General features: G+C 39.9%; 2 protein-coding genes and 1 non-coding gene across 3 annotated transcripts in view; all 3 read left to right on the forward strand.

Annotated features, from left to right (window-relative positions):
* Positions 1-1694: 1694 nt before the first annotated feature.
* On the forward strand, positions 1695-15614 carry LOC134537189 (uncharacterized). The gene is made up of 5 exons (XM_063377452.1): positions 1695-1999; positions 2997-3099; positions 4848-5015; positions 13470-13560; positions 15457-15614. Exons 1-5 carry the CDS (start codon positions 1958-1960, stop codon positions 15506-15508), a joined length of 456 nt encoding a protein of 151 aa, XP_063233522.1. The 5' UTR covers positions 1695-1957; the 3' UTR covers positions 15509-15614.
* Positions 14799-14870, forward strand: Trnad-guc (transfer RNA aspartic acid (anticodon GUC)). The gene has a single exon. It is a non-coding gene; the product is annotated as a tRNA-Asp (tRNA).
* Positions 15615-17157: 1543 nt separating the features above from the next.
* The window catches only part of LOC134537732 (meteorin-like protein), a 104127-nt gene continuing 96260 nt past the window's right edge, over positions 17158-25024 (forward strand). The window contains exon 1 of the mRNA XM_063378481.1: positions 17158-17506. Coding sequence (XP_063234551.1) covers positions 17382-17506 — 125 coding nt within the window. The 5' untranslated portion in view covers positions 17158-17381. The remainder of the gene's footprint in view (positions 17507-25024) is intronic.

Consider the following 25024-nt stretch of genomic DNA (forward strand, 5'->3'; position numbering starts at 1 on the left):
AAAAATAATTATTTTAATTTTCCCATTAATGTATATATTTTTAACAAAACACTAGACAAACAAAAATAAATAAAATTTAAAAACACTGGTGCGGGGCCCTGGAGCCGCCCCTGCGTATTAGAGATCTGGCAACAGCGCGCGCCATTAGCCGTGTACTGCAATCTAACGTGAGACAGTCTATAGCTCTGGAAAATATTATATGGAAAATTGCGATAAAACCGAGAAAAAAAAAACACCGAAAAATATGTCGAAACACCTATAATAACGTAATGCAAGTTAATACACCATATAGCATCGAAATAGCAAATAACTCTTGATCATAAGTAAGAATTGAATATAATTTAATTTAATGTTTTAAATTCAGTGAATTTCATTTTAAGAAAAAAAATTGTTCCAAAGTGCATGGATCAGAAAAATTAATTAAATTTGTTTTAATGTGCATCTTTTGTTGAATCACTTATAAACCACGAATGCTCGCTATATTTTTTTCTCAGTGTATCCATTTTACACCAATTTATTAGATATTATTTTATGGTAAAAATGCAGCATGTAAATTTTACCACTATTATCCAGGAGTAAGTGTTACAAAATATTTTTTTTTTTTAATTGGAAACAATAATACCGAAATATTTTGTTTTAAAAACGAAATTGGACTAAAAAAAAAAATAAACCATAAAATCTTAATAAAGATCGCAGACCTTTGCGGCCACTGTCAAAGTTGCTTGGCTTCTGGGTTGTAGCCGCGTCCAAGGCGACTATATCACCGACATTTCGGTCGACGTTGCAGTCGCCATCATCAGGGTAGAGTTACCTACTGAGGTAACCTAACACTGCCTTTAATAAAATTTGGTTTTGCATTACGAATAATTATAATTATTTTCCCCCTGAACGAGACAATTGAATTACTTTTTTCTTAACCTTCGCGGTAAGTCATTCCGTATCTTCAAATATTGCAATAGTGACAGTGTGGGAAACTGTTTTGAAATACGCGAGGCAAGTGATGCCAGCGGACCTTTGCGGTGTGGAGTGTAACTACGTTACATATTGGCATCTAACGGCGTGGAGTGTAAAATAGCCAGAAAGCAATGCTCGAAATTGTCTCGCTCTTCGCCAATGCTTAATTGCCCAGAGTTTTAAAGATTGTCCTATTACGATATCTGGCATCTCAACATGCCACGAGGGTGGAAGAGAGCTTGAAAATAGACGGAATGGTTTCTTACAATAGGCCTTCGTCGATTCCTGCTCGATTTTCTGACTTGCTTGTGTATGGCTATCTCCAATAGTTTCGTAGTTGATTATACGAAAAAAGAAAAAAAATTAACAAATAATAATGTAAAAAATAATATCTAATGCAAAACTATGAAATCTCTAAACGACGTTTTAGTTGTCATAGAGCATACATAAACACAAAAAAAAAATCATTATTTGGGTAGCAATCTATAAAACTCTTTAGTCTATGGAAAAGTCATAGAAAAATGCTAGAAGTACTGGAAGTCAGTTATGTCTCACCTCCTTGGGAAAGTATACAAATAAATTCAGCAATATCGACAGTAAAATAACGAGGGTCAATTTTTCACCAGAATTTTCGCTCTTCAGTTATATTTCCTGAAAGCTTGTCAGATGCTTTGCTTCGTTGTTCGCTAACATTGCTCTTTTTTTTTGTCTTCAGCGTAAAAAAAACTTTTTGTATTGCCGAGGTAACTGCCGGAACCTAACCACCAATAAACCGACGCTTTTTTTAAAAGTTGTATAAATTTATTTGTCTTAAATTTCAAAATTCACGGTGGATCGCAGATGTTTACCACTAACCTAGACTCCAAAGTCAAATTACTTGTGACGTCAGCGGCGCCTTTATTAACGAGTTCGAGCTGAAATTTCAGATGAGCGAAAACATTACTATGGCCCAGAACCCTCAAAATAAAACACGATCGAAAATAATCCAATAAAACAAACCAAAATGGCAGATAACGTGCGAATTCCTTCCAAAAAAGGCCGTAAGGTAAAACGACGTCTTATATAATGTTGCTTGCAAAAATATAGAATTTTTCATAAAAAAACAAATTTAGCAGAGTACTTATAGAATGTATTATTTGTGAGTTATTTTTAAGTTAAAACAATTACTAGCAATCTGACGCAGGTACCTACATACACGTTTACAAGCTACACACCTAAATTTACTTTTTTTTTTTTTTAACTAGAAACTTCGTTTCAAAACCACCTACCAATGTAGTAACTTAAAACCTGAACACGTGCATGCAGACTTAGTATTGTTTTAAGTTCAGCATGTATTTTATTTCTATTTTATAATATGTAAATTTTATTTCTATGTCGATGAGTTTTTATCATTGTATGGTAAACATCCCACATGACAGGAGAGGGCTTCGAAGTGACAAGTGAAACTTAAAGAAATAAAGCAGTAATAAAAATATTGAAATACAGCATCGGTTGTCTTAAGATTAGAAGAGACTTTATAATTTCAAATTATTATGTTTTAATAACAGGGTTAATATTTTTTCCCACTTAGTATTAAGAACACATAACATGTTCAAGGTAAAAAACAAAACAACAATAATAAAATAAAACTTTACTGTTTGTTGCTCAAACAGACAGAACAGGCAGAAGCGAATGAAACAGTTGTAAGGAAAATTCTGCATTAAATTGAGCATGGGGGAAAAACTTATTCATATATTAGTTAACTGCATTAGCATTCACATTCTGCTTGACAAACAGTAGCTAAAAAATATGATCTCTTCGAATGAAATATTTTTTTGGTGGAATATCGCTTCCTAAAATCAGTTTTGACACATTACAACATGTAGTTTCCAGGCACAAAATTTAAACTTCAATACTGATCTTAAACATGCCTTGAGTTGGTTCCCACAAATAATTCAGTCGTGTCTGCCAGCAAGTTACTGCATTTCACAGTCAGCTTTGCTTTTGCAACGTGTGCGGTGGACCTGATGCGTCATGATACGCCCTGGAACCGCTGTCCGCAGAGCTGCTACAGGACACACAGGGGGTCCGATGACTACTTGCAGTCCAGACACATCCGGGAGTTGTTCGAGCTGTTGACCGCCACTCTGGTGGTCGCTGCACCAGGTGTGTGTGTGTGTGTGTGTGTGTCTGGAACTATATTCTTACAAGCCGTGTCAATAATCTACATTGTAATAAGACTGCGCAACCGTCGAGCCTATGCTTTAAAAATATCTGGCAAAACTGGTTGCGGGTGACGTAGGGAGTTAAAAAGACTACAATAAGATTTTCTTTAATCTTCGTCTGTCCGCTTGTCCGTCTGAACACGCTAAACTAGACGAATTTTCGTGGGGGGTTCCACAGGTAACTAGAGAGTAGCTTGGGGCAACATTTTATTAAATCGGCTCACGAAAAAAAAAAAAAAAAAAGATATATATTATTTTAAAGTTTTAGAAGTCTTCTCAGCTTAGTACAGTTCCGTATGAAGGATAAAAAAAATTGAGCTTCATTAGTTGATTTTTGAAAGGCTCTCACGGAAGTTTTCGAATGTTTACCTCGGTGACACGATCACCACGGCGTGGTAACCAAAGAACCAGTATATAGCGCTATTAGTTTTTTTTTTTTTACCTCAGTGACAGAAGTATTTTTGTATGTTTACGTCAGTGATCGAATTATCATTTCTCTATGTCCACCACACGGTCATATAGTAAGGTCCGGCAACTTCCTATCCTTCTGCTTGGCGAAACCCATCCGCTTAGTGAATCTCGCGGCTGCTAGCGAACGAAAGGCGCTAATAAAAGTATAGTTTAAAACTTCATCAATGGCTGGCGTTGCCTTGAATTTGCGACTCGCTATAATTTGGTGCGTCCGTCACGTCTTACCTGGGGGTTACCTTTGTACAAACAACTGTATCACTATAAAACAGTGTTCGCAGTAAAACTGGGTTCGGACTCTTATCCGAGAATTTATGCTTTGAAACATTAAGAAAAAATATAAAAATATAAAAATATAAAAAAATATGTGCCAGCATTCGTAAGAAACAGCTCAGTACTATCCCGAAAATCGTATTTTCATATATTCGAAAAAATACCTGTGGCCATGTGTTGTACCAAAGTTACAGTATCTTCCCTGTGTTACAAACTACTTGCTGGCAACTGTGCGGAAGCTGTGCGCCTGACGGTCTCGGCGCGCGCGTATCCGCAGACGCAGGGCCGGTGCAAGGTAAATTGGCGCCCTAGGCAAAAAAAAACCTTAATGCCTCCCCGCCGGACACCCCCAAAAAAAAATTTTTCCTTGCCTCAGAAAACATCACGTAAGCCTAAGATTTTGTCAACAATCAAATGTAAGCAGGCTTGTGTTTTTTTTTTTTTACTTTTTTTACTTATTACAAATCATAAATAAACAGGTCACCGTGGACTTTAAATAATTACTTATATCAATATGAACATTCCAAACCGTTACAAAAATCCATTTTCATCTAGTTTCAATAATCGTCAAACATATGGTATGAGCTGTTATGTGTCGTGCTAGGCCGCCCCCCAGCTACTTGGCGCCCTGGGCGGTTGCCTAGTTCGCCTATATGGACGCGCCGGCCCTGTTAATAAGCAAAATAAAACAAAATAAAGTCAAATTGTTTAATATTCAACGATAATTTTCTATGGTTAAAACATTTTTTTTTTAATGTAACATTAAGAAAAATATAAAAATTAATGTGCCAGCGTTCGTAAGAAATAGCTCAGTACTATCCCCGAAAATCGTATTTCATATATTCGAAAATACCTGTAGCCATGTGTTGTACCAAAGTTACAGTATCTTCCCTGTGTCACAAACTACCTGCTGACAACTGTGCGGAAGCTGTGCGCGCGTATCCGCAGAGGATCCGGTGCAGTTCCTGGTGGGGTTGCTGCGCGAGATGATCAGGTTCCGGAAGGGCAAGAGCGCGGACGCCCCTTTGCTGCTGGCCGACCACCACCTGGCCGCCGTGTTCTCGAGCTACGACCCGGCGGGCGCCGGCTACGTCACCGCGCCGCAGTTCCACGACGGTGTGTACTTTCCCTCCACCCTTGCGAACAATGCATGGCGTACTGTCGTGTCATCTCACGGGGATTTCATTTCAGTGTGGTGCTGCTGTCTCAGGGTTATGTCCACTCAGAGCGGTGTCTCATATAAGTAGAGACCGGAAAAATTCGCGGATCCATTTCACGATATGCTATAATCCAAACAACTCTACCTTTATAACAGAGGTGCCCACAAGGCGGGGTAACGACGCAGACTGCGTTATTAAAATTTCAGGGGGGTGGGGGGGTTGATTAAAAGACGAGAAAAATGTATATATTATTTACATAATTATAGCTTCTAATGTGAAAATACGTTTCTGGTGCTTTGATAATTGAAAGGGATCTTGTAAATCAAATTGGCAACCCCGCACTTTCCTCAACAAAAGCAGTTTGGCATCTGTCGGTTCAGGATGGAAATATTACCTGATATGACCAAAATTATTATTAGAAAATGCAAAATGTGATAAAATATAATACTAAAAAAGTATATTATTATAAAATAATTGAGTAAATCATTCAGAAAATGGTATAAAAAATTTCGCGGGGGGGGGGGGGGGGGTGCGCGCTTCATTAGGTTAGGGGGGGGGGGGAGTCATAGTGTTTGGGGGGGGGGGGGGCACCTCTGTTTATATTGCTTCTCTGATTGGCTCACAGTTTATCTGAAGGACTTTGAGCCGATGAAAAAACCTTCAACCGAAAAAAGAATCGAATCGCAAGCGTCCCAGTTGACAGGTGTCACGAGTCAATAGCCAATGAGCAGGTGGCGTTTGCCTGAGTGTGTAGGGGATTGTGGAGTCTATCCTAGAGGTCATCCAAAGCGCGAATTTTTTACAGTCTCTACATATAAGCATTGTCAGCTTAAGATGGTGTCCTGTCAGGATGGTGTCATTTTTCAGAATGTTTGCCGTCACTTGAGAGTAGTTTCCCTTTTTAAACTGGTGTCTTCCTCATGGTGGTGTCATTTCAGGTGGTGTCATCCCAAGGTAGGGAAATCTCAAGGGTTTTTTTTTTTGAGAGTTGTGCCATTTCAGGGTTGCATAAAATCAGGGTGGTGACATTTTTGGATATTGTCATCTGAAGATAGTTTCATTTCAGAATGTTGAGGCTATCTCAAGGTTACGTCACTTGAGTGAGGTTGGTTTCCTCATCAACATGGTGTCATCCCAGGATCATGTCTGTAATCTCAGGCTGGTTTCATCTCACGGTGTTGTAATCTCGGGGTAGTGAAATCTCCAAGGTTTTATTTTAGGGAGTTGCCATCTCAAGTAAAATCTCAACGTTTTATTTTAGGGTTGGTGCCATTTCAGGGTTATATCAACTCAGGTTGGTGTCATAGTTGTCAACTCAAGATGGTGTCCTGGCAAGATAGTGTCATTTCGAAGTGTTGTCATCTCAGGGATATGTCATCTCAGGCTGGTTTCCTCTTAAGCTGGTGTCTTCTCAGGATTGTGGCATCTCAGGGTGGTGTCATCTTTGGAAGTATCAAACAGGCTAGCTTCCATGTCCAATTTTGTCTGGACTCTAATCTCAGTAACTGTTTTAAGACGGTAGAGTAATAGAAACTGGAATGTGGGTAGCGAACCGTTGCTCACTGTCAAAATCAGTGGATTTCTCAATGTATTTTCTCTTTTTTAATGCAAACCCCCTCCTCCCTACGACAATATTTATTGATTCCGTTGTTCGAAAGGCAGATGGTAAAATGATCAGTTCTGCAGAGGCAACTTTAGTGTATTTTACTGCTGGGATCAGTTTCACACAGGGAAAAAAATATCCGTGAAGCTTGACCAACACAAGTGGAACATCGATAGGCTAACTGGTGATGTCACTGATATCCTGTGTATCTAATTGCAGAGAGCAACAATTTAAAACATTCCAAAATGGCGGGAAGGTGAGGGTGACGGGATATCCAAGATTGTAATACACTCCTAGCCACTCAAATTACCGTCTTGGTGCTCAAACATGGAAGTACTTCACGTGTGTCAGACTAGCGACGACAAGAATTTCAAGTTCAAATAAAAAAAATTAGTGCTCAATTTGAGCTAAGTTGTGCTGATGAAAACAGAAGGTATGAATTTCGATAAATGAAAAATAAAACATAACTACTCTACATGAACGTTTCTTACATCTAGTTATAATATATTCTGTATTTTTAACTTTTCTTTTTATATAAATATATTTTTTTTATGAGGTCTACATTCGATGAGTCTTTACTGACAACAATATTTTGGACGCCACCAAGTTTACTCGCGGGGGCTGGAGGATTTCGCAGTTTGCTGAAAACAGAGTTCGCAGTAATCAACGGCATTCGCCGATTGTAACGCGATACGTGATATGCTAAGATCTGCGGATAACGGGTTAGATGAACTGCTGGAGGAAACATCGCATACTCAGGAAACATTGCGGGATTACGAAACGACACGCAGTCCGTGAAAACTTATAGGCGTGAGATAAAGAGAGAATTCCGTAATCCAATCGTCTGATTCTCAAGAGTCAGGGAACTTAACAGAAACATTGTTTTTGTTCTCATTTTTCTTTTCTGTATTTAAATATGTCTCGGCTCCTTTTCCTCGTGATCGCCAAATACGGGGTAACGGCCGTTTTTCAAACATTATTACAGCATAGTGGGTACTACTGCAATATATATATATATATATATATATATATATATTCCGTTATATATATATATATATATATATATATATATATATATATATATATATATTCCGAAGCAATAGCTGCTCGTGCCCCATTCGTCAATCGTGGAATCAACTGAGACAGTTGGCGCCTTGCAGTGATGAAGTGAGTGGTATCCTTTGAATAGCGTTTAGTTTACTTGCATAGTTCCTTGTCATATGGTTGACACATTCAAGTTTCATTACATATCTACTATAATAAATTTCGCTAAATCCTCATGTATGAACTGGAATCAACATCGCTGATAATGTACAAATAACGTACCCTAATACATATTTCTTTTCTTTGAAACCTTTCACAGAAATTTTTGTTCCAGTCCACTAAACGTTCCTTGTTATTTTTTTTTTTTAGAATTTATGTTGCTTAGATTTACTTCCTGGTTTTTCTTGGTTGCATGCATACAATTACTCGTGTATTAAATGCATTGTAAACTATTTGTTTCGGCACCAATTATACTAACCTGAAATAAAATTAAATGTAGTTAAGAAATGTTATAAATGTATACATATATTGTCAATCAAAGCTATTTCTATCGAATCAACAAAAAGGGGCGAGATCCAAGAACTTTGACATCGTAAACAAACTCAAGAAGCCTACTTTTAATAAAGATCGCAGGTTTTCGCGGCCATTGTCTGAAGTAGCTTGGCTTATGGGTTACAGCGTTGCAGCCGCGTTCAAGGCGAATATATTCGCTTTGGAGCCAAACTACTTCTTGTGATATTGTTACTTTAAATTTCTTCAAAGCCTTTGGAACTAAGGAAAAACAGATTTTTATTATGTCAATGATATGAAGTTTCAATTGCAGATCAACGGCATTAAATGACAGGGAATTCCTTAAGATAAGGGCTAATATTGGTTTTACACAGATGGAATATCTGAGATTCACTGGGTGCCGACTCGTTCCGCTGTAACCTTTTGAGCCAAATTGCTGGTCTTGAGGCCGTGTCTCAGTTCAAGATTGCACACACTGTCGCTTTCGCACACGCTGGCTCACTCGCTAACGAATTGCGACCTCCACTGACAGATCTCTGCCTTCGACACTATTGAAACGCATTATAATTGGGGGTGGGGGGGGGGGAATCAAGCTTGAAAAATGAGTAAATTTACTATGCCTTTCCTGCAGAATAAATATTAAGCTTCTGATAAAAAAAATTGTGTCTTTGAGTATCTTTTCAGTTTCATTGAAATTCATTTGTTAAATATCTTCTAAAATAGACCAGCAATGAGCCATGGAATTTTTCAAATTTTAACTGCAATTTCAACATCTAAAAAAAATATATTTTTTAAATCTTATTCTTGGTTCGACTGTTTATTTGCACAATCATTACACGAACTAAACTTAAGATTAAAATTCTTTAAGTTATCTCTTTTTACTGTAGGTTTGGTAAGAAAATAAATACATTTACAAGGAAATAAATTAGTAAACAAAATATTTAAAAAAAGCAATAATTGTATAGTACTTCTCACTTAAAAAGAAGAATCAAAAATAAATGTAGTAAAAAAATATTTACCAAATAACAACTACATATTTTTTCTCTTCAAATGAAGAAAAATAACTAATCACGTACTGTTAAATTACTTACATCGTAATATTTTCCATGCACCAATCGTCGTAATAGGAAGGTGGCTTCTCATGTCATGTAACAACATCAAATTTTTATATTCCTGCATTTCACAAGGATACATTGATTCTTTTTCTTTTTATCGCCGAGAACATTTTTTTTTCTTTCCTCTTTGGCGGCGAGTGTGCTCATTTATCACTGGGATGACTTTCAGCTATTAGGGCGCGTATCGACGTCCTGCTACAGGCTATTGGTACTTAAATGAGTCTTCTCAACTTCAGACTTGAAACAACCTTCTTAAGGTTTCTTCTTATTGTTATTCTTCTTCTTGCAGGTGCTACAATGTGAAATGAGATGCACACTCCTTTGTACGTCTGAAATTGCAATGCATATTTACATTCATGACCACAAGATTGGAAAAACTAATCGAGTGAAAAATCGTCAAGTACACTACAGTTCGAGCACATGTTTTTCTGCACTTCGTTTTGAGTTATCGTTTCTATTTTACTGATGGACGTATCTGTTTTGACAGTAATTTATATTTAGTATTTGAAAAGAGAAATATACTTGCTTAAGTTTAGCATGCAAACAATTTTAGCTACAAACGTGATAAAACACTGAAGACTGGATGGTAAATGGTTTTAAACACACACCCAACTGATACGAATAATTACTTAAACTGCTTTAAAGTTTTCAAATACAAAAAGTATTCACAATTTCAAAATACAGTATTTTTTGCACAGTAATAACTACAGCACTAAAAAAAAGTATGTCCTGGTACAAAAATGATGTGCAAATAAAAAACTGTGTTATGGATTATATGATAAATTAAAAAACCTTCCAAATGGTCAACAATTTCCTATGGGGCCTATCTGTATTAATTTTTCTAAGAGAGAATTAAAGCTTTTTCTAATAGGTAATTTCGAAAACTATGCAGCCGATTAAAACGATCTGTCACTGTTATGTATAATTACATTATTTAAAATGGACTTGGGCTATGTGTTATTTTTAAATATATGTTATATTTCTTAAAATGTAGCATTATTCCTTTGAAACCGGGTGAAAACTGTTTCTTGTCTTACGCTCACCTGTTTTAACAATTACAGATAGCCTATAGCTGGTTTGCAAAGTTAGTTCATTATTAACTGCATGATTGGAGCATTACTAATTAAGTTATTTATTAGTGATTGTAATATGTTCTATACTTCTTGCTGTGGTGGGTGCATGAGTAAGGAGGGGGGCGGGAGGAAGGATTGAAAGGGTAAATCCCCCCCCCCCCCTTCAATTTAAGAAAAAAAAATCATATTTCTGTGAAGGTGGTATGTTATGTATGGTGATGCCGGGTGAGCTGTCACAACGCTAAACAGGAAGAGACTCAAGATGAGATTGATAATGTAACAGTCCAAATCCCTAGTTGACGTAAGATTGTTTTTTTAAATATGCAGATTTTAAATTTTTTTGTATTCTATTTCAAATTCAATTTATTTTATTAGTTACTGACTTCTTGCTTTCTTTTTCTAACACATTATCTATTGCAGGTAAATGCAAAAATAAAAAAAAAATAAAAAAGATAAGAAATGGGCAATTTAAGTCTCAATGAGGAATTTTCATTTCTGTGAATTTTTTCAGAAATTTTTGGTCAAGAATTAAAGATTTCGTGTTTACGGTCAACGTGAAGGTCGTAACTTCGGCGGCTTAAGGAGGCTTGTCGATGGGGAATTTTGTTTTTAAAAAAATGGAAATTTCCACTCAATACGGGAATTTTTCCCACGAAGTAGGAAAATTTCTAGTACTTTTGAGTCATTATTGAGGAATATTTAAGGTCATCAATGTCATCCAATATGGCCGCCGTGACGTCACATCTCAACCTGGACTGGAACCTGTGCCCGGACCGTACAATGCATACTACTGAGTTGCTTGTTTTCTGGGTTGTAGCCGCGACGAAGGCGAATAAATATATCACCGACGTAAATTTTTTCCCTGATGATGGCGACTGCAGTGTTGACCGAAACGCCGGTGATATCTCGCCTTCGACGCGGCTACAACCCAGGAGCCAAGCAACACCAATGAGATCGCGAAAGCACTGCGGTCTTTGTCGATGTACACGATTTGTTGTCAACAGTCTAAATGAATACTTTTTGATGTACGTACCGTTGAAACTGGGACATTCATTATGTCGTGGGCAACCTGTTCAACTCGGGAAGCCTTCATTTCACAGACGAGAGAGCCACACCCGAAGTTCATGCTCGCTTTTTTTTCCGTTCTATCTCATTGTATAAACCGGTGTGGCATTATATTTTGCGGTCGATTAGGATAGGTCAGCTACATTATAAATACTTTAAAACATTGTGGATGGTTGGTTGTATTAGGTAAGTATAGCTACATTAAAAATACTGTAAAATCATTTTATGGCTGCTTAGCAAAAAAATTTTAATATGTAGCTATCCAGGGCTAGGAAACCGTTTACATGATTTCACAGTATCTTTAATGCAGCTATCCTAACCAAATCAACCGCCCACGATGTTTTAAAGTATTTATAATGTACAGCTAACCTAACCTTTTACAACGAACCAAAAAAAAAAACCGAAGATGCACGATCGGTAGGGCCATGCAAATTTCGCGAAAAGATCCCGAGAGTAGCTGGCAGTTAAAACACTGTAGCATCGTCTGTGTTTCGTGATTGGGTGAGTTACTTTGAAGTGCATGTCGATTGTTGCAACAACCAATCACACTAATTCAGTGTGGAAGCAAACACGTCCTATAGTTAGAGACAGGAAAAATTCGCGGATTCATTTCACGATATGCTAGAATCCAAACAACTGTACCTTTATATTGCTTCTGTGATTGGCTTACAGTTTATCTGAAGGACTTTGAGCCAATGGAAAACCTTCAACCAAAAAAGTATCGAATCGCAAGCGTCCCAGTCGACAGGTGTCACGAGTCAATAGCCAATGAGCAGGTGGCATTTGCCTGAGTATGAAGGGGGTTGCAGAGTCTATCCTAGAGGTCATCGAAAGCGCGAATTTTTCCGGTCTCTACCTATAGTGGCTCATGCAAACAAGGCAACGACTTCTCTCGCAGACGGCCGCCAATCGCAAGGAAGAAACCGCTGGTTGTGGGTATACCTTGTTGCAGTCTAGTAGGCGTTCAGATATTTTTTTTCGCGATAAATTTCCCGCCCCTAACGATCGGAGGTCTGGCTCTCTCGTCTGTGGAGAGAAGGCTTCCCGCACAACTCGCTGGTATGTATTACCTCGTTTAGGGTAAAATTTCAATCCGGATTGAACCTGGAGTGGAGTGAGGAATCTAGATTGAAATTTTACTTAAAACCCTTTGTTCTGGACTGAAGTTGGAGTGAAGTGAGATAATCCACTCCACTTGTTGAGGTGGACTGGACTGAAGAATCCGGATTGAGATTTTACTTTAAACACGGACTGGAGTGAAAAGAAAACACGCACGAGCAAGCAGCCGTCATATTGCATTGTTTGTTATTGGTCTCGTTGCATTTTAGGCATAATTTGTGAAAATGGCAACAAAAAAAAAAGAGCAGAGGAATGTGTGGACAGAGATGGAAGTAGAGTTATTGTTGGACGTAATGATTGAAAAACATATTTTAAGATTGTTGTTCTCTTCTTTGCTTTGTCATCGATTAGATCGCATACAACATTTTCAGTCCATGTTGACTCCAACTTCGATCTTGTTTACATTTCAATCTGGATTGTGATATCTTCTTCTTCTATATATATATAATGAAAATGGTCTTCGTTTGAGGCTCAATCACGCCTAAACCACTGATCGTATCGACATGAAACTACCACCATTCGATGCGAAATTTTTCCTAGATGGTTTATGGCTATTTATTTTTTGAATTCTAACTTTCCTTCATTTTTTTATTGCTGTTTTACTTTTATGAACATTTATCCCGCTAATAAAAACAAAAGACAAGCGTTTTCTCTTGATTCTTTTGTTTTCATGGATTTCAACGGAGTTTACTAAACGGATTATGTTCTTTTACATTCAGCTAAGAAGCCACAGCGAAGCGTGGCAGGGTACAGCTAGTTTACCATAAACACATTTCGTCAGTCTATGTTCGTTACACATTCACTCCGAGTTCACTCCACTCCAGGTTCAATCCGGAATGATATTTTACCCTGAATGAGGCATATGTCCCGCGTGGTCGCAGCCATGAAGACGCTGGGCGTGGCGGGCCAGGGCAGCGCGCCGGTCGCCGAGGAAGACGGTCGCGTGCAGAAGGACGAATTCATCAGGACGGCGTGAGTTCATTGGAGACGATTGCGAATCAGGACACAGACCACTCAAGTGCACCACGCAAGTTGCAGTAGAGCTGCCCCCGACGCGACGGGGGGGACGCGAAACAGCACCAGTTCGCTTGCACGACGCATTCGCTAGAGACCTGCGAAATTCGCGGATTCATTGACCTCTAGGATAGACCCCACAGTCCTTTAAATACTCGCGGAAATGACACCTGTTCATTGGCTTCTGACGCGTGAGACGTCTCAACTAGGCTGTCCGTAATTCGGCACTTTCTTGGTTTAGTGTTTCCCATTGGCTCACAGTTCCCCGGATAAAATGTGGGCCAATCGCAGAAGCGGTACGAAGGTATAGTTGTTTTGATGCTAGCCAATCGCGAAATGAATCCGCGAATTTTGCATGTCTCTACGCATTCCGTGCCCAAACAATTTTTAATGTTTTTAATTTTATGTGTAACATTTTAATCTCTCGGTAACATTCGCAAAGCGGTCAGCACCAGCAGTTGGCTGATGAATCATATTCTTTGATGGATATCCCGTGATGTTAACAAATCATTTAAATCGAAATTTCACATAGATTTTCTATTGCGGGAAAACTGCAGTGAGGAACGTAACTGAAATAAATACATTTCATTGATTTAAAATTTTGGTGGTGGAAAATGTAGCTTGACATTTAGGCCCGTTCTACAATACCACGGAAGCGGAGACGAATCTCACGGCACGGAGTATCTACAATGACACGCATGTGGACTCTGACCCGTACGAATTACCTCTTCAATGGCCAGCTCTCGTTAAGTTTTTGAAAACGTGAAAAATTGTTTCAAGTACAAGAATATCTAGTGTTCTATCGTGACTTTGTGATTCATTAATTTTATTATTATTGTAAACCCTAACTGTGGTTTGTTCTCGGATCTCGATATTTGTTTCGACGAAATTAATCTCATTGGTGGCAGTTTGTTACGTTTTCCGTGCATTGTAGAAGCAACACACGGTTAGTGAAGCGGGTCTTACGGGCCTGGATCCGTATCCGGTTTTTTTCGTTTCTGTTTACAGAAAAAAATGTTGAGGGATACTACTTACGGTAATGTATTTTAAGTGAAAAAACACGGCGGCAAGGTAACTCTAAATATTTGACTTAATGTGATTATTGACGTGCCAAAAGACTAATTTCCAATTAAACTCCATACATATTAAGAAATAATCATATTAATTCTAACTTTAAGAGACAAGTTCAATATGAGTCCTCGGTAGTATAGTGGTCAGTATCCCCGCCTGTCACGCGGGAGACCGGGGTTCGATTCCCCGCCGGGGAGAACTTTTTTTATTAATTTTAAATAAAATTATAAGTAAATTAAATGAATTAATATTTATACCATATAATTTTAACACGACTGGTTTCCTTGAAATGTGACAATACAACTTAAAGTCGACATTGTGCATTTTTTTGTCAGATATCCAGTAATCTCGTTGGCCCTTTAAAAATAGTACAAAATAAAAACAGATTCATACAAATTGCATTACTGGTGGCTCTGTTTTGACGCAATGATTTGTTAGTTATAGTGACACTACGTCTGTTTGAAAAATCGGTCAACTAGCTATAGTTTGTTTTGGTGTTCAAACGACCTATTATCACACATTTCTTAGCTTCTCTTCATACGTAAAAATTAGTCACGCGTCTGCTGTAATTGATTTGATGTTACAATAAAGTGTCTAAAATAATGTACTGGCCAAATGGGTTGAATGTGTAACATGCATGTGTGACAGCATAGGAAACAGAGAAAAGGAAATACATTTTCCTTCTCCCCCTTTGTCTTTTAACATTACTATATTAAAAATGGTGGCACACGTCACTGACTGTACGTTCCCTAATGTTGTAATTATGCTATTTCTTTTTTGCAGCAAGGATCGCTTGTTGCAGAAGTTACTGCAGTGTCTGATGCCAACTGAGTGACCGCCTTTGAATATCAACAAAGCTGCTACTTAAATTTTGCTGTTCGTGAAAAGAATGTACTTAGCATTTCAACAAATATTTAAAAATAGTATTTAACGTAAATATACGTAACAGTGTTTTTTTTGTAATATTATCTTGTAACGAAAAAAAATCAAAGGAAAGGACTGAAATGTGTGGAAATAGTATCTACTTGAACATATTAACTTGAAATAAACGAAATAATCTAAAACGATACAAATGGAAATGAAACAAATCCACATATATATCGACACACTAAAGGAACTGTGCTACGTGGAAAATCTTGCCGTCAACTACCCGTAAAAATCATATTAATGTACGGCATGGTACGACGCGCACCTTTAGGGTCAGTCGCCAGTTAGAGCTACGTTGGTCTTTACTACTTCAAAAAATAAGAACAAACAATTTTCAAATCCATTGTGAGTTTGACATTTTAACTCAACTAGAACTCGTTACGCATGCTGAACGCCGAAGGGAACATCTTCAAACGCAGACAATGGCAAATTCTAGTTCCTGTTTAATATAGACTCTGTAACATAACATGAAGTACCTAACGACTGATGTGTTATGTGTCTGTCTCAGAATTTTTCTTAATAATAATAATAATAATAGAAATTCAAAAATTTTCCCCTTCCCGTGGCATTTTATGCTTAATTTGTTTCTGGAGTATCTCTAACAATGTCTAGAGGCATGTATTTTTCGCGGAAAGATTTCGAGACTAGCCGGGAGTTAAAACATTGTAGAATCGTCTGTGTTTCGTAATTGGTAGAGACCTGAAAATTTCGCGGATTCACTTCGCGATAGGCTAGAATTCAAATATGTTTGCCTTTTTGTTGCGTGGGTGATTGGGCCACAGTTTGTCTGAATGACTCTGGGCCAATGAGAAACCTTCAACAAAAGAAGTACCCAATCACAAGCACCCCGGTGAACAGGTGTCACGAGTCAGTAGCCAATGAGCATGTATAATTTGCCCGAGAGCGTAGAGGATCGTGAAGTCTAGCCTCTAGGTCATTGAAATCGCGAGTTTTTCCGGTCTCTAGTAATTGGTCAAGTTTATTTCAGGTAAATGTCTAGTTTCATCAAACAAGTGAAAGAAATTTAGTGCGGAAGAAAAAACGACCTTACTGTCTCAATCAAATAAGGTTTTTCTTGTAGACGGGCGCCAATTACAAGAAACAAGTTCTGGCGCGGCCGTACCATAGTGCAGTCTAACGGGCGTTCAGGTTTTTTTTTTTATTCGCAAGAAATGCCTGTCCCCAACAATCACTCTGCCGGGATACGAAGTGAGAAGATTTGCCAGAGTCTCGCGTCTCGGTGCCTAGTCCCAAGTCTTTCCGTCGGAGCGAGCGTCGCGTCGGTCGGTCGGTGGTTGTTGTTGTTTGCCAAACACTTCCCCCGTTAGCCCCGCAAAGCTACGCGCGTTCGCGGTCCAGTCCGGTGGTCCCCGCTCTCTTCCGTCACGGGAAAGAGGGGAGAAAGTTAGTTGTCTGGCTCGCTCGCGCGAGAAGTGCGCCGGGTCGCCGCCCGAGCGCAGCACCGGCGCGGATCAACAGGTCTCCGAGGAGGGGGAAGCGGCGGGGTGGAAGTGGGGGGCCCGGGGTTGGCGCGTCTTTCAGTCGCTTTCGCGTGTCGCCGGGAAGCGAGGAAGGAACTCGGTCATCTGCGGGTGTAAGAGTCGTTTGTGTTTTCGGGTCCGGAGTGCTCGCGGGAGTTGGTGGGAGAGATACACGTGAGGGAGGGAGGGAGTGACGTCCCGGCAGCGGGGATGCGATGCGGTGCCGTCGGCCGCGGTCCGGCGAGGACATGACCAGCCGCCGCGAGCCGCTGCTGCCTGGAGCCAGGGACCGCTCCGAGCATGGCCGCGGGGCGGTGTGACAGCGCCCCCACGTCTACGGCCGTGCTACTGCCGCTGCTTCTCGCGCTGGCGTCGGGCGCCGCGGCGGCCAGCGTCATGGGCGACGAGTGCGACTGGTCCGGCAGGTGAGTACCGGCGGCGCCTGCTCCGACCCTTCGGCGATCGCGTCGCCTCGAGCCAGGGGCGCGACAACTAAATTTCCAAAAAAAAAAGGGGGGGCAATATACCTTTTTTTTAAATAAAGAACCATCGATCCCCCCTATTGAAGCGGGTGGTCCGGGAGGTCCTCCCCCCGGGAAAAATATTGTATTTCAAGATGGGAAAATGGCGCAATTTAAGCAGTTTTATTATCTAAAAAATGGATTACACAGCACTTTCTTTGCCCCCGTTTGCCACCCACTTCAAGATTTCAGAAGGGAGGGGGGGGGGGGGGGGTTGGCAAAATACCCTTGCCCCCCCCCCCCCTGTTGCGCCCCTGCCTCAAGCCAATCCCGTCCGTCAATAACTCCTCAAGCTTTTCAACTTTGAAGAACGTAATGAAATTATAACCTCCGAAATATGTCCTAGCTGTTGCCGGTAAACCTTTACTGTCTTAAAAATGTTTTGAAGTTTGCTTATTTGTTTACCTGATTTTATTGCGTGTTTTAACTTACGTTTGGACTCATTTGATACCATAAGTTTACTGATGCTTAAAACGTAAAAACTAAAAAAATATGTAAATAAATATCTTAAGCGGAAATAAAATTGGTTTTAATGGATCATGGATGCTAATAGTCTAATATAACTATAGAAGATAAATTTCAACCCCCGATGTAAGTATTTTTCTAGTGTTGATGAGAGTATAAAGTGGAAAAGTATTCTGACGGATGTTGATGAGTGTGGTGAATCGCTCCACGTAATGGGTGACGGGCGGATTCGTAAGGATCATCGGGAGTACCTCATTCCTTACAACGAACATCTGGAATACATCTCATGTTCGAAGTTGCTGTGATTAGCTGAAATTCACCTTACCGGCGTGTTTTCACAATTTTTTAGCTGAGAATTTTCGGGTGGTTTCCCTAAAGACAGTTTTAATGCGGTACAGCGTTTTATTTCAGTCAGGCCCACCGATGTGAACCGCATTGCTTACATTCGAGTTTTATTATTAAATACGATAAGGATTTGTCAGTATCAATTATTTTCTTTTAACGGTACTCACGTACTTACGAAAACGTAAACCACCTGCGGTCTGACGTGACGTTTGGGTGACTCGATGCAGGTCGCATGTATCGAAGCTAATAATTCTTATGACAACGCCACACAGAGCAACATTTTAGACCTTAGAGTAAACAAACTTTTAGCTGCTAGATGAACACATTGGTGATCACACATCCCAACCTCCCCTACACCTACACATTTCCTTCTAAAGGTTTCTTGGAAGAAATAAAAACTAAGATCTAAATGCTTAAATTGGTGTCCTTGTGTTTTAATCGTTTAAGCTTTTATATTTTCAGGGGTTGTATTATGTTTTTACAATTTAGGTTATTCAGCCCTTGTTTAAGTCATAATGTTTTGTATACCGTGTGCATAGATACCACCGTAACATTGTTTTTATTGTACTTAACTCCTTCCTCGTGTAAAGAAAGTATCAGATGCTATCTTCCTCGTTTCCGTTTTTACGACGGGTTGGCGGGAGTAATTAAGAAATAAAATGTTTTCTTCTGTAGTACTTAACGTTCTTTCCTTCACTTGTTCTTCCAGCGCAACGTAACAGTGATAAAATTTGCAAATAAATATTTGTTTATGTCAGAAACTTGTTTGACGCGATGGAGTCAGCTTTATAAAACAATATACCAGATACACCCCGTAGCATTTAAAATGAAAATAAAAATAAATTCTAACAGTTCGATTAAAATACGGCATGCAGTGCTGCCAACTTATAAAAAGACATTAAAACCTGAGTTAATTGTTATTTAATGCGTATCCAGTCGCATTTTGAAATAAAATATAAAATAAAGAAAGGAATAGGTTGTGTTTGTGATGTAAAGCTCTATAATTACCATAATATATTTGACTCAATATAATGCTATGTAATAAGCTTATACCTAAGTATTTCTGTTTTCAAAAAATATACGAACGTCGTAATGTAAAAAATGTGTAACTAAGACTGCATTGACGATTCTACAAGGATCCCAGCAACTGTTTTGGAATGTCAACAAATATGGCTGACATTCTTTAAGATGCACTTTCAAGATGCACTTTCAAGTATCCTACATAGTTAACAGGATGTCTACAGGTCACGAAATTCCCCGAAAGTCACGAAAAAAGATAATGAAACTGAAGTAATGGTTACGAAAGTTACGAAGAAGTCCCTAAATAAGCAAAAACGGTGCTGGAATCCACGAAACTTATTTCCAGCAGCAGTTTTTTGTTGACTCGTTTTGAATTTTGACACCCCACTTCAGTTTACTGTCATACGTTAAATATAAATAGTCGGAGATTGTCCACTTAAATCATGTGAAAACAACGGTTAAAGCTTTCTTACTATAAAATCTACGAATTTTAGAAAATTACGTATTTAATTTCATGTTTATTTTTAGCTATACATATTTATTTAAATTAATTTTGGATAGATTAAAATTATTAAAGGTTCTTAAAACGTCCTGAAATTGGTTAACCCTGGTTAAGTAGTATCCTTAAAGGAGGTATTGTGAAACAACCTACATGTCTGACGTTTCTAAGAGCATTCAACGATCTAATCTTGTTACACTACGCGTTAAAAAAAAGATTTCATCGTATCGTTACACGCAAGATACTATATTCGCCTCACGCCTGCGGACGCCGTGCATAGTCGGCGGCGGGACGTCGCCTTGGTCACGGGGTTAATGCAGTAGCTGCAGCTGCAGCTGTAGCTGTGATGAGCGTGTCACGGACACACTCGGGGGTCTACTGGTCGAAGTGGTACTGCCGTCTCCCCCGCCGGCGTCGAGTTTAGGGATCACAGCGCCGACCTTGGAAGTGCTGTCCGAGGAGCAAGGCGACCTGAACGGGTCGTTACACTACAACGCCGAAATACCATAACGCCAAAAGTCAAAATTGACCACGACGCCGACAGCTAGAAAACTGCTGTGTACCACAACGCCGAAATAACAAGAGAATGAATTTGTATGTGTTTCTTAAATGTACCTTAACGCCGAAATACTCCAATCAAACCTAACCTAACCTAGCGTAATATAACATAACCTAGCCTATCCTAGCCTAACCTAACCTAGTCTAACTTAACCTAGTATAACCTAACCTAGTCTAACCTAAACTTTGTGGCAGTCCTGCAATGACATTTTTCGGCGTTAGTGTGTTTCGGCGTTGTGGTCAATTTGGCATTTCGGCGTTGTGGTGCGTCCCCGACCTGAACGCTTCTTGCGGAAGTCTTATCCCGTGAACGAGCGCACTTCGTATTAAAGTGGATCCACATAGTGGCTGGGTGTTTTTATTTTTGTCAGTGAGGCGGGATGATAAGTCTTGACGGTGTTATCAGAATAATTTTTTAGGCATGAGAAACGTAGTACAGATTCTTGAAAGCAGCCAAGGGACTTAATTACACGTTTATCTCCAATTCTGCGTCATATAATGTTATGGTCACCGCTCTAATGTAGACGAGAAAGACTGCGCATCGGTCCATAGCCGTGCGTTCAAAGGTGAAACCGTGCCAGAGCTTATATTAAATTTTGTTCACGGCTTATTAGACTGACGTGCGCAAGCTTAGAAACCTTTTTGATTTCCCTGTTCCTGAAACCCTGGTCTTTTTTTAAATTGTAATTTCCGGATGCTTACATACAAGTTCGATACCTTACATTAGATAGCTTTAGGTGAATCTATAGTAATTGTATTAATACACGTGTATCAATCTAAAATGCCGTTAATTTTGCTACGGTTATACATTCGAAAGCACATACGCCCCCAACCAACCCCAAAAGCAAAATTCAAATGAGTCGCGGGTATAATTTGGTCTGGAAGATCAGATCTGGAAAAGCTGCAAACGTCAGAAAATTTTTGAAATTTCCAATCCTGTAGCCACCTTGACTCGGTTTTGCATACTTATTTTTAATCGCAGTTTCACGCAACGTGACGTATGTTTTCTGGCGGTTGGGGGGGGGGGGGAGGGGGGAAAAACTAGGTCCAAATAATGTTAACGTGTCCAATTTTTCCACGAGTCACGTTGCTACCGACGCCGGCAGTTGTTTTCCAACACCCTCGCTCTTCGGGAACGTTCGGGCGAGTCGCAAGGCGGCCCGACGGAGCGCAGCGGACGGAAACGTGCACACGTGCGCGCGATCTGCCCCGGGCCGCGGCGCCCCGGCGCGACGCGGCAGTTTCCCACGCCGCTGCGGCGCAGGCGGACCTTTCAGGCGGGTCCCTGTCATTACGACAAACCAGTTCCTGGATCGCGCGGTGCGTCGCCCGCCCCGATCAGTCCCCCTCGCAGGGCCACCAACCTGGTCGCTTTCGCGCCGTCCTCCACCGGACCACGGGTTCCCTGCGTGATAGGCGCCAGCAGTGCTCATACATAAGGTCTAAAGGGGGGGACGCACCACAACGCCACACAGAGAAACATTTTAGAGCCTTCGGTCGTAACATAACATTTAGCAATATGAGCTCAAGTAACTCAAGAGGGTTGTTTTGGACTTTATAGAGTAAACAAACTTTTAGCTGCTAGATGAACACATTGGTGATCACACATCCCAACCTCCCCTACACCTACACATTTCCTTCTATAGGTTTCTTGGAAGAAATAAAACTAATAACGCCGAAAACCATAACGCCGAATGCTAAATTGACTACAACGCCGACAGCTAGAAAACTGCTGTGTATCACAACGCCGAAATAACATTAACACCGAAAAATGTCATTGCAGGACTGCCACAAAGGTTAGGTTAGGCTAGGTTAAGTTAGGTTAGGTTATATTACGCTGGGTTAGGTTAGGTTTGATTGTGGTATTTCGGCGTTAAGGTACATTTAAGAAACACACACAAATTCATTCAGTTGTTATGTCGGCGTTGTGGTACACAACAGTTTTCTAGCTGTCGGCTTTGTGGTCAATTTTGACATTCGGCGTTATGGTATTTCGGCGTTGTACACAGCAGTTTTCTAGCTGTTGGCGTTGCGATCAATTTGGCATTCGGCGTTATTGTACGTCCGGCGTTGTGGTAACGACCCGTCTAAAGGCTAGGGACACAGCCAACTGAACTGTCTGGTTAGCTGAGTGAAGCAGGGGTAGCCCCAGCCTCTGGTCATAGCCGATGATCTTAACACCTTTCCCGATTGCGTATACGGCGTATTCCGTTTACTCGCCCATGGGCCCCCAGGCCGGTAGGGCTAATGCTAAGAAGGCTGGGTAAACAAACCAAAAGGGGAAGCAATCCCTTAGAAGTCTATGTCTTTAACCGGGGCGATTTCGAAAGCGCTCAGCGAGGGAAAATAGTTTATTTGAAGCACGTGATGAAATAATTTCGGACGGCGAAAAAACTGGCGACCTGCTATGAAACTGTTTAAAACTATTACGAGTCCGTGTGGTTTCTTTGGACAACTGTCGAATCTGTTCAATTTTGAATATTTTAATGATGTAGACTTTCAGTGAAATTCTACTGATTGTATACTTTTTTCTAGCTTGCTTGTTAGGTTTCTCAAATATTAAATTATGTAAATGCAGTTTGTCCACATTCTGGAAAGTCAAGGAGTTTGTAATTGGTCAGGGAAATTACGCAAAATCCTTGAAAAATCATGGAAACAACTCATGGCCAGTCCGCCATCATCCAGACAGCGGGGAATTTGTTTTTTTTACAGATGCAGTGTTAGTCCATAGTCATACACGCCATGAAAACTACATATGCTAAGTTATGTTGTTAATTTTAAATGTTGCTGTATAACTCTAGGCCAGTTTTGGGACTGGTGGAAGCTGTATTTTCGTTATTATCTCTAAATAAATTTAAAAAAATAATAAAAGTAGCCAGGAAATAAGGTAATTTTTGGCCGGATAGAAATCAGGACACCCTTTTAACTAGGACGTTTTAAAAAAAAAAATTTTTTTTACAATCTACAGCACGATATTTGTTTAAGAGAAGTTTCAGGCGTATTTCGCAAGTAGATTGGGAGTATTTTCATTCCAGCGCTTGCCAGCACTGCGGTCCCCCTCCCCCCCTTCCTGTGGCGGCGTGGCCTGGGAAGCGGCACGGGCCATCAGAGGCGCACTGTTTGCGTGCCGGACGCCAGTCTGTCGCCGTGCCGTGATCTGCGGCGCGTCTTCGGGGTCGTGATTCCCCCGCGCACTTGGGGGGGGGGGGGGGGTTGAGGGGAACCGCGATGGGCAAATGTTCCCACGAGGCAGGCCCTCGCGGAAACTCCCGACGTCCCACGGCCATTGGCGGATATCCTTAGGGAAGGTGTCGTCACCGCCTGATCGAGCACAGATATGCCTCTCTGACGGAACCTTCAGGGACACGTTACATTTTCCAGCGCGGTTGGTTGGTGACAAGCTGAATAAACGCGTACATTGGCCAGGGTTCCCGCAGAGACTCAGGGAAGTGAAAAAAGTGTAGGGAAATTGTGACAATATCCAAGTAAAAATTAGTATCTGTAATTTTTCCTCCTTCCTGGTATTTTTATTTCTCACAATTGAACACAATAAAATTGCAGGCCTATTAATTTTAAGCCCAGTAAAATATTTTAAAAGTGTTTCGCCTGATCAGAGTTCGATCAAACAAATATATAAGTTTTCTCTTTAGACTGGCAGTGGTAATTAATTATGTGCTGTATTGATGAAAATTATAAGAGTGCAAAATGCATACTGGCCATTTTAATGTCAACTTTTGCATTTTATAATTTTTTTAAAACTTTGTATTGTAGTTCATCACTGTTATCGTACCAGATAAGACCAATGAGACAGGGATGGGTTAGAAAAACGGAAAATTGGCTGAAGAGAGTGAAATATAGTAAATACCGTTTAGTAGGCACGAAAAAAAAAAATCAACACTTAATAATTATTGACTATAATTTTTTTTAAAGTCACAATATATGTGTTACGGTAGAAACAAATTTTTATTACCACACCCATATGTTATAATATTACCATTTTTTTAATATTATTTTGCATTGGGTTTTTTTTCTTGAAAAATATTAGTTTATTCCCAAATGCCATTCCAATGATCGAGTCCATGCCCACATCGCATGTAGTTGTAAGAAAGAAACATTGTCATAGCATTAAAACATTCACCATCGCTAATTTTATATTTAAAAACTGGCGCTGTTTTCTTGTTCGAGACAGGTAAGGAAGGGATAATGTATTTACTGCGCTGGAGTTATGTAGTCGTTTTGATGTTATCTTATTTTCTTTCGCCTTCGTGTCGAATGAAAAATAATTTAGATTAAATTATTCAACGTGCTTGTCAGGAAAGTAAGAAAATACATTTTGTGTATTACGTTCACTAAACAATTATCTCAAAGAAAGTCGAGCTTCCAAGCATGGAAATACACAGGACTGGAGCTTTTACGCTCAACATTACCAAACCATTTAGGTCCTGATTGGCGAATTCGAGCATAGCCACAGTTTTGACGTAATTGAGGTTTGAGCATCCCCTCAATTTAATCGTGCCTTATGCGGGAATATTGCC

This window comes from Bacillus rossius, chromosome 12, assembly GCF_032445375.1.
Source record: "Bacillus rossius redtenbacheri isolate Brsri chromosome 12, Brsri_v3, whole genome shotgun sequence".
NCBI lineage: Eukaryota > Metazoa > Arthropoda > Insecta > Phasmatodea > Bacillidae > Bacillus > Bacillus rossius.